The 9,546-nt window shown below is 35.9% G+C and overlaps 1 protein-coding gene across 1 annotated transcript; it reads right to left on the minus strand.

The window, feature by feature from the left end:
- Positions 1 to 1,679: 1,679 nt before the first annotated feature.
- LOC105324758 (uncharacterized) lies at positions 1,680 to 7,306 on the minus strand. The gene is made up of 6 exons (XM_011423924.4): positions 7,046 to 7,306; positions 3,815 to 4,000; positions 3,443 to 3,523; positions 2,778 to 3,098; positions 2,423 to 2,504; positions 1,680 to 2,334 (listed from the first exon to the last, which is right to left on the minus strand). The coding sequence occupies exons 1-6, from the start codon at positions 7,107 to 7,109 to the stop codon at positions 1,839 to 1,841; spliced, it is 1,230 nt and encodes a 409-aa protein (XP_011422226.3). The 5' UTR covers positions 7,110 to 7,306; the 3' UTR covers positions 1,680 to 1,838.
- Positions 7,307 to 9,546: the final 2,240 nt, after the last annotated feature.

Raw genomic sequence — 9,546 nt, forward strand, 5'->3', positions numbered from 1 at the left:
TTTTAAACATTGTGCTGTATAAGATACGAACAAGTTCCAAAATCATAAAAATCCTAATCCGCTGGGGGAAAGGGGGGGGGGGAAGGAGAACGAGAAATCCTACAATAACTTCGATAAATCACTGTTAATTTCATATTTTCACTTCAATTTTTTACATTTTCCAAAAAAGGAAGGGGAAGGTCTCCTTGATACTTCAATTTATTATCTTTAAATTTAAGAAAAATGTTTCCCAGGGGAAAAAATTGTGTGTGTGTGTGTGGGGGGGGGGGGGGGGGGGTAGGCCTGATTTTATCTGAGATTTGACTAAAATCAGCAAAAGAAATATGAAAGAAACAATTGTGTTCAAGGTTCAAGAATAATCCTGGACAAGTTTTGTGGGTTTTTTTTAAATTTTGTAGTTGAACCCAGACTCAGCCTGAAACATACTAACAGGCGTTATAAAATCAGTTCTTGAACTTTTATCTAGAAAATGTACTTTTACATGAGCAATGGTTGGTCTGGTTTAAACACACGAAAATTTTCAGTGATACATACTGAAAAATTATATTACAAAATTAAAAAACATCACAAACGAATATTAAAGAAATCAATTATCAAAAAGGTATTATCGGTGATTTGAATGATATGGCATTTTTGGCATGTTCACAAAAGTTAATCAGGATGAGACGTAAAGTGTCAACAAAGAACTGTCAATCTTATCAAAGATGCGAGTGACTTAGAAAGTTTATCACATTTGCTAAAACATTAGAAAGTTTTTGTCACACTTCACATTACTTACTAATACTAATAGATTATTCATGTACTATCAAAAGCATTATATTAGACCATTGCACAACTTAAGTTTAGGATCCGTACCTATAAAATAACACTTTATAAACTGGTTTTATAAACTTTTGAGCTTTTACGCAAATAAATAAAACTGTGTCGTATAATTAACTTGTAACAATGGTTTTGAAAGCGGAAAATGATCCGCCGTCATTCTCTCTCTCTCTCTCTCTCTCTCTCTCTCTCTCTCTCTCTCTCTCTCTCTCTCTCTCTCTCTTCCACCCTATACCCCACTTCACCCAACACACACGTTCAATTCAACGGGCCTTCTATATGCACATCAGAGACAAACACCTTGCACATCTCAATTCCAAATAAATCAAATTATATCTGTTTCCTAGTACGTTCCCTTACGTTCGTCCTCATGTAAACGTGAGTAAAAATGCTATCCTAACGTTTATACATCTGTCCAACCCATACTAACACGTCCCGGATTCGAACACTTTAACAAACCACATCAAAGACCACTGCGCCACCACAACAAAAGCCAAACAAAAGTGTGCGTGGGAAAAGCTGTGATGACAAAATCCGTCAATGAATGTTCCTAACCTTAAGGATAAAGAACCGGATTTGTTAGATTTTGTTTCATAGAATACCCGCCGTTCATCCCGAACATTGGTACACATTCATGTACTACTGTACTGTAAACACGTGGATGGGAGGTGAAGGTGGGGGGGGGGGGGGGGTAATAACAGTCAGTGACAAACCTCGTCATTTTAGCAGAAGCATAAAAGTATAATCATTATGGCTATTGTGTAAATGACTGTATTCTTCCTAAGATTTCTAATATTATGATGAAGCAGCTAGAAAATAAGTCACGCCAAACTCTTATTCAGATAATGTAGCTTTTTATGTAAGACTTAGGTACAAACAACGCTGGCAATCAACGTCTACTAACAACAACGATTGGTCACTTAGGGAAATCAAGTTTCCCTGTTTATTATCCATAACAAACTCCTTAGGAGAAAAATAAATCAGAGTATCAAAGACGAAATACAACAAAATTTTAAAATCTATAACTCCACTTTGTTCGTAACACATTCTGAATCACTACGGTTTAAATCCTTCGGAGGAGCAATTTTTGAATCAGGCGTGTTATAATAATCATGTGATGTCAAAGTCTTAGATGTGTTTTGTGATTGGTTGCACTTTTCATAACCGCTGTTCGGAATAGCTCTGGCAAGATCGTAGGGAGGAGGTGGTTGTCCGCAGTCAGCGTCGTCAATGTGAATGTAATCGTAGTCATTTTCCTGCGCCGCCTGACAAGAATCTGCACGATCAACCCCAGAAATTATGTTGTCGTCTGCTTCTACCAAATAATCTATGTTGTCAATGTTTCGCGACCGTATGGCGGAAGGATTTGGTTGTAAGTAATCCCCGGGAGGATCGGAACTCCTCATGTATCCGTAAGAATGTTCCGGTCCCTGTCGGGGCCTAACTGTGTCGTACTCGTTCTGGACTGGTTCCGGTGTCTTCCAAAACGAGGCTTTTCTCAACAGTTCCGGTTTCCTTTTGGAAAAAATGCAAAAGATGTTAAACATAACATCATTCAATGACACGTTGGTATTTATTTTATGGCAAAAGGCAAGCTACTTACTTTCGTTTGACATAAACGTAGAAGATTCCAAGAATAGTCAATATTAAAATCGCAGAAAATATTGCAATGGCTGCACTTGCACCTAAAAAAATAGAGAATGGAGGCAATGAACTTAGAGTTTTCAGAATCATACCGTGAAGATCTTAGTTCATTGTGTACCTATATAAAGGAATCAGTGTCCACAACTCAACATCAAAGCATTAATAAAGTACATGTATTTCGTTATAAACTTTGCTTGCACATTAATTAATGCGTGCAGTGGTTACAAACATTTTAATTTACAATGTACACCATTTCATCTTCGAAAAGATCCCAGATCAATTACATAACTGTGAATCATGTGCTGTTTACCCACCGATGTTTGACACGCCGCCGGACCCTTTCTCCCCGTTTCGTCCCCCACTGATCTCTGTACCATTCTGCACCACCTCTCTCTGTGTGCTGATGACGTCAGTCGATGGCGTCGTTTTGTCGCCGTCTAGTGGCCGTGTTCCTATCGTCTGCAGTGTTCTGATTGGTGAGAGGGTCAGCTCTGGCCCCGGGGTCCGTGTCGTGCTGACGGGGGTCGTGGTTGTGGTGGTATTCCCGCCTGGTGATAGCGTGGAGTGGTGGATATCCTGACTACTGCACACATCTCCTCTTTTCAGGTAATACGAATACCGGATCGAATCCCGCTCTATAACCAAATAGTGCTCAATGAGAATACACAGTCCCAATGTCAAAAACACAAGGTTAATATCGCAATTTCTTATGAATCGTTGGCCACCTGATTTTTTTTATTCTCAAAAGATATCATACCTTTATTTGACTGACTTTATTGAATAAATTTGTTTTTAAATCGCATTGATGCGTACGCAGCATCTGTTCTCATTTAAATTGCATTATTTTTTTCAAAACTCTATAAAACAAAAAGATTTGTGTTTCTTGTTGTTAAATGATAAAAATTGATATTAAGGAAAGCTAGTTTAATGAGTTTGCCTATCGGAGCGGGGGAAATGTAGTTCATTCAGCTATACATACCAGCCTCACACAAAAAGTCGTGTTGGTAGAACCTCTTCTCGTAGAAACATTTGATGTCCAACAGGAAGGTTACTAAACAAGCTGAAAATAAACAATCAACTGGTTGGATTAAATCCGTGAAGAAGTGGTACAATATGTAGCAAAAATGAAATTCCTACTTTATACATAGAAAATATACATGCAATTAAAGAACTAACTTTGGATGGTTATAGTCATATTTGTATACTATAAAAAAGTTCAATGTGCAAAATTCTTAAACGTTTTCATTGCACACCGCTCTTGGTCAAGAAATATTGTAATTGTTTCTTCGACTTTTGCAATTGCAACTGAGCGGAAGCAAAGCGCCTTCCATAAGTGACGAATGATACAGACCGTCCTTTGCTCCTCTCTGATTGGTCCAGAAGACGACGTTTGGGGGGATACACTGCATGACGTCAAGTCTCTCCTCCTCGTTGAACGAGCCCGGGACGGCCAGGCGACCCCCGAAACTCTCACACGCTTCCTTGGCTTCCGTGTAGTTCATGTCATCATGACGGACAAACAGCAGGAACCGGTTAGCTACAGGAGATGTATATTAAATAGTGTATTCAGTTTTGATTCAATTTTGTTATTTACAATGTTTTACAGAGTAATTTCTAATATATGACTAAAAATTAAATTGAATGTTAGCTGGCAAGATGCATAGCCCACATTTCTTGTTTTGTTAGCAAGAATGTTGACGTCTTTTTAAAAATGTTTCAAATCTGAGTGTTTGTCACATTTTTTCCATTTCTAAATAAGGCATTTTTCCTGCAATCTGGATACAGACTGCGCGTGTAAATATGTAAACAAAAACATGGTTGACATTCAAATTTAGGCTAATCAATAGTATTACCTTTTTAAAGCAACTTAACTGTCAAAATTGTGAAAACAATATTTGAAATTACTTAAATCGTGACCATGTGCATTTAAGCATATTAGCCATAAACTTCTATTAACGGGGCATTGTCACGATTTTGGTAGAAAAAAATCATTTTTTTGATTTTGTTTACATTTTGAATGGTGAAGTGAAAATTCTAGTTGTAGACCTAAAATGAATGTGTTAAACGTTAGGAAATGTTTATTTATGTTATAAATGAATAGGAAGAAAACCAAATCAATTTGAAAATGATTTTTTACTGGTATATTGAACCTATGTAAACAAAAAACAGGACACGAGCCTTGTTTACATGAGGAAGAATTATGAGTCCTGTATCTTGCTTATAACTCTACGACTGACTCTCAAATTTCATTTGATCATTAGAAATGCATGCATGAAGCATTGTAAATAATAAAGACAGAAAAATAGAATATGACCAAAATCCTTACCATGTCCCCTTAGAGAATAACTTTGAAATTCAAGATAATATTTAACATGTATTTTACAAAGCTCTTCTTTTTAAGGAGATTATAAATGTGTAAAATTGTCTACATTATACAGCCTTCGTTTAGCTGACAATTTCAGGAACCAGACTGTCCTTACTCTCAGTACTTTGATTGTGGTAATTTTCTCAATAATATCAATCAACAGGACATAAACGTAAAACAATATCAACAACAACAAACAAACAATTTCCATAAAAGTAAGGACGATGCCAACAAATAAAAATTGTCAAGGGTTAGTGTTTTTAGATCATTTTCAAAGATAATTTTGACAAACAACTTTGAGACTATTTATCATAATGCCATTCTGATTGAAACATGTGTAGAGCAGTATTTCCGCAACAAAGCAAAAACTTATATCAAATTATAATTCGCTTACAAATTGAGTTTTTATCATTATTGTTACGATGAGACTTCGATTGCAATTGATGATTTTTGTCACTTTTTATATCGCAAAAAAATCTCAATATACCAAATAAGTGTAATAAAACACTACAATTGCATCGACTGAAGGATGAAGCTTGGGTTCTATGAAACCTTGCATGTATTAATCCACCCTTTGTCCTTTTGACAGCGAGTAGTTATTGTTTTAAAAACAGCCAACTGATCCAAATGCTTTTATTTTTGTCCCTGAACATTTCATTGGATTAACAACAACGCGCATTGTATACAAAATACGTAATATTATGAGAGAGTTGTTGTCAGAAAGTTTAAGGGGGTGGGGTGATAAAACTGTTGTAAAACAGACTAAAAAACAAACAAACAAAAGCAACAAAGGCATGTTATTAAAGCTTTATCAATAAAAAAATCTATGTTTGTTAAATGTAAACGGGGTGGAATTCTTGGGAAAACAACACTCATATAAAGCTAGACATCTGGTTTAACTCTTTTATGGAACTGATAGTGATAAAAAATGTCATTACATTTTAAAAGCACTGAATAGTCATGTCCACTTTAAGAGCACATGTATATATGTTTAGTTATATTAACTTCAAACGATCGAAGATCTCTGTATTGCATACATGTATCATGGAGTGAAATTTGAGTAACTGTTCTCTATTCATAAATATACCTTTCCCTTTGTACAAGACAATAATTCACTTCAGTTATAATTGCTTAAATATTTTATTAACTCTTACACCTCACCTTTGATTTAATTGACTCACTCATATTGAAGTTTTACTCTATGACATATGTCACTCGTGCTTAAGTGCTTATTTCTATTGTTTTCAATTCTTATTTAAATTGTGTTATACACCATTGTCGGGAGAGAGGAATTAGGTTTCGGATTGTTCGGGTGTAGTTTTTGGATTCCCAGAAATCACCCATACCGACCTAAAGTTCAAATAAAGTGCTTTTTACCATCTAAAGCATTTTAGTTTTATTGTCGCCGGATATATAGAAACATCTTATTTTCCCCGGTGATACATGTATGTGTGCATTCCTTTTCTTCAAACGAGCATCTCTGTATAACGATAGAGGATATATTCAATTATTTAGATTTTTTCTTTAATAAATAATATAACTTACAACATAAGTAATTATGGCTTAAATTTAAGGAGGATCTGATGGGCGATTTGTTGAGTACCCAGCCTCGTTTATAGTATAAATGGGTCAGTTTCATTCCGATGTCAATTTTACCATTTTCATGTTATCATTATTACAACAATGTACATAACATTGATGACCTTCTAGAGTAGTCGTGCAGCATTACACCTCCTGTGCGTGTATGTCGGACTGAAAAAAGCAACGTCCACGAGAGAGAGAGAGAGAGAGAGAGAGAGAGAGAGAGAGAGAGAGAGAGAGAGAGAGAGAGAGAGATAGAGAGATCCTTATATTGAGGATATCTGGTTATAAGAAATACGATCAATTTAATGCTTACACATTAATAACCCCAAGTATTCTAATTATACGAAGGATTTGAAATTTTCGTTCTTTTAAGAAGAGTTAGGGATATACACCTTGATCTTAAACCCAGACTAGACGATTTACGGTCAGTCCATTTTATAGTATGGACACAGTCATGATCACGCGTCGTTTCCGCATATAGTTTGGATAATTGGCACTGCGTGATCAAAGGGCCCCACACACCCACCTGTAGGCCTTTACTTTAGGTTTATACTTTATCCCTAAGTATCGTTGATTGTCATTATCCTCCTTTCAATTAATATCTAATAATTAGTTAAGTTAAACAATTCTTACCGGATGTTTGGTTCGGTAGAAGGAGCAATATCAGTCCGCTGGTGATGACTGCGTTATACGCCATGTTTCCAGTACAGCCGCTGAGTGACAGCTAGAGATGTTTTTGTGGACACGGGCCGATTGACCAAAACAAAATCATTGGACAGCGTCACGATTGATTAGAGCGAGGAATGTCACGCATGGAATGTTCTATTAAGCGCACTGATAAATCCATTAAGTACTGTAACTCTAACATGTGATAGAGACGTTAATTGCTGCACACAAGCCTGCAGACTAAATAGCTCACAACAGAGGTATAACAATGTCTCCTGAATGTTTTTTAAAGAGGTAAAAACAATGTCTCCTGATTGTATTGTACGGAGCTATCAATGTTTTGTGTATATATTGTACGGAGGTATTAACAACGTCACCTGAATGTATTGTAAAGAGGTAAAAACAATGTCTCATGAATGTATTGTATGGAGGTATTATCAACGTGTCCTGAATGTATTGTATGAAGGCATCAACAACGCCTTGAATATTGTATGGAGGTCTCAACGACGTCTTGAATTTATTGTATGGAGGTATCAACAAGTTCTTGTATTGTACTTAGGTATCAATGTTTTGAATATCGTCTCCTGAATGTATTGTACGGAGGTATAAACAATGTCTCCTGAATGTATTGTATTGAGGTATAAACAATGTCTCCGGAATGTATTGTACAGAAGTTTTAACAATGTCTTCCGGTACAGAGGTATTAACGACTCCCGAAAGTATTGTAATGAGATACAAATGTATCAACAAATTATCCCAAATGTATTGCATGGAGGTATTCAGAATGTTTCCATAATGGATTTTACGGAGGTGTCAATGTCTTGAATATATATTGTAAGGGGGTATTGACAACGTCTTACGAATGTGTTGTATGAAGGTATCAACAACGTCTTGAATGCTTTGGAAGGAGGTACTAATGCCTCTTTAATGTATTGTACGAAGGTATAACAACAGCTCTTTAATATGTACCGGTACATTTATGTACTAATGACGAAAGGAGAATAATATCCTTACAAATACACATGTACATAACTATGCAGTTAGCATGATCAAACACAGTTCTACTGTTGTTTTTCTCTTTCTCAATATTTTGCAAAATAAGAGAGGCTGGGTGATCAACAAATTAGCCGTAAAGAAAAATTCCAATACTTTTATAGTTTTAAAATCTGATCATTTTCTTTTATATCTGTACAGAACTTTTAATATCTAGATTTGTTGTTGTTGAGGTTGTATAAAAAGAAAATCATTAAATAAGAAAACTTGGTGATAATAAACGTTTTATTATCGACAGACATAAATTGCACATATACATAATATTAATTCAATCGTAATATTACAATATCACAGCTGTTGTGGTAACCATTTGTTACCATGACAACGATACATCGTATCCTAGGCGGCCATTACTTTGCTTACAAATGGTGATGTAGAATGATTACTAGTTAATTAAAAAGTAAACTCGACCAACAAGAAATCTTAAAATATAATATTTAAAATCAAATACAGTCATCATGTTCAAGATAAGACCTTGCAGTTTTTGTGTTGGGCTACAAAGCATAGAAAGCAACTGTCCCGGTCCTCATTCAGAGAGGCCTTTTTATCGACTACCGAGAGCTACTCCTTGTAATATATGAAAATTTAACACACGATTCTTACTTGATGAAAGCTTGGCAAATAAATACTGAGATTCTACTACAGTAAAAAGAACAGCACAGATATCACTGATTGCTTAGTATCCTACAAAGCATGGGATATTTGAACAAGCTGATCCAGGCTTATGGGTGACATTTTACTGAAGCTGAAATATTGCAGTCTACCTCAGTGACTGAGGATGTTGCTGACTTAATGATATCTATGTCCCAGGCGATTGATCCCATAGACCTTACATTGTGTTCAGTGATGTCATGTTTAACTGTGATCAGAGCAGACATGTTCAGTTTGCAGACTCTGGGAAAACACTGAAGCATGTAAAACTTGTGATGACCTTCGACAGATGTAGGTCAGCTGACATCCAATGGTATAGGATACAGGGTTTATACAGATTTACTTGACATTATAAGATTTGTTGAAATGTTATAAATGCTAGTGGTCTAGAAAGGGAGGTAATTCCTCACTTGTGTTATACACTGAGAGAAATGGAGCAGCAAGCGTCAAGTCACATTGTACAGAGTTAAGGAGACAGGTCAATCCTGACCCATAAAGCTTATTTTGTAGATTTTTCTTCAAAACAATCGCCTTAGTGATTAGCGTTATTACAGGTACTGGAAATGGCTGTTTGTGAGATAAGTAGAACAAGGTAATAAACAAATTATCTAGGCGACTCCTCGGTAGCAAATACGAACATTTTGTTTCAGGCATGATCTGTTTTCATCGCATGCGCACATGCTAACACACACTAAAACACTGATCCAAATGATCATGTTAACACACTGTAATTGGAGAAGGTGCTTCATAAACACCAAACTGTT

The sequence above is a fragment of the Magallana gigas genome, chromosome 5, assembly GCF_963853765.1.
Source record: "Magallana gigas chromosome 5, xbMagGiga1.1, whole genome shotgun sequence".
Classification (NCBI taxonomy): domain Eukaryota; kingdom Metazoa; phylum Mollusca; class Bivalvia; order Ostreida; family Ostreidae; genus Magallana; species Magallana gigas.

Bases quoted from the DNA above. Each gene is read 5' to 3' on its own strand.
- LOC105324758 (XM_011423924.4), bottom strand. From the start codon at position 7,109: ATGGCGTATAACGCAGTCATCACCAGCGGACTGATATTGCTCCTTCTA. The intron at 4,001-7,045 runs GTAAGAATTGTT...CATCTCCTGTAG, and splicing joins TCTACCGAACCAAACATCCG to CTAACCGGTTCCTGCTGTTT. The intron at 3,524-3,814 runs GTCTGTATCATT...GTTTATTTTCAG, and splicing joins TCAGAGAGGAGCAAAGGACG to CTTGTTTAGTAACCTTCCTG.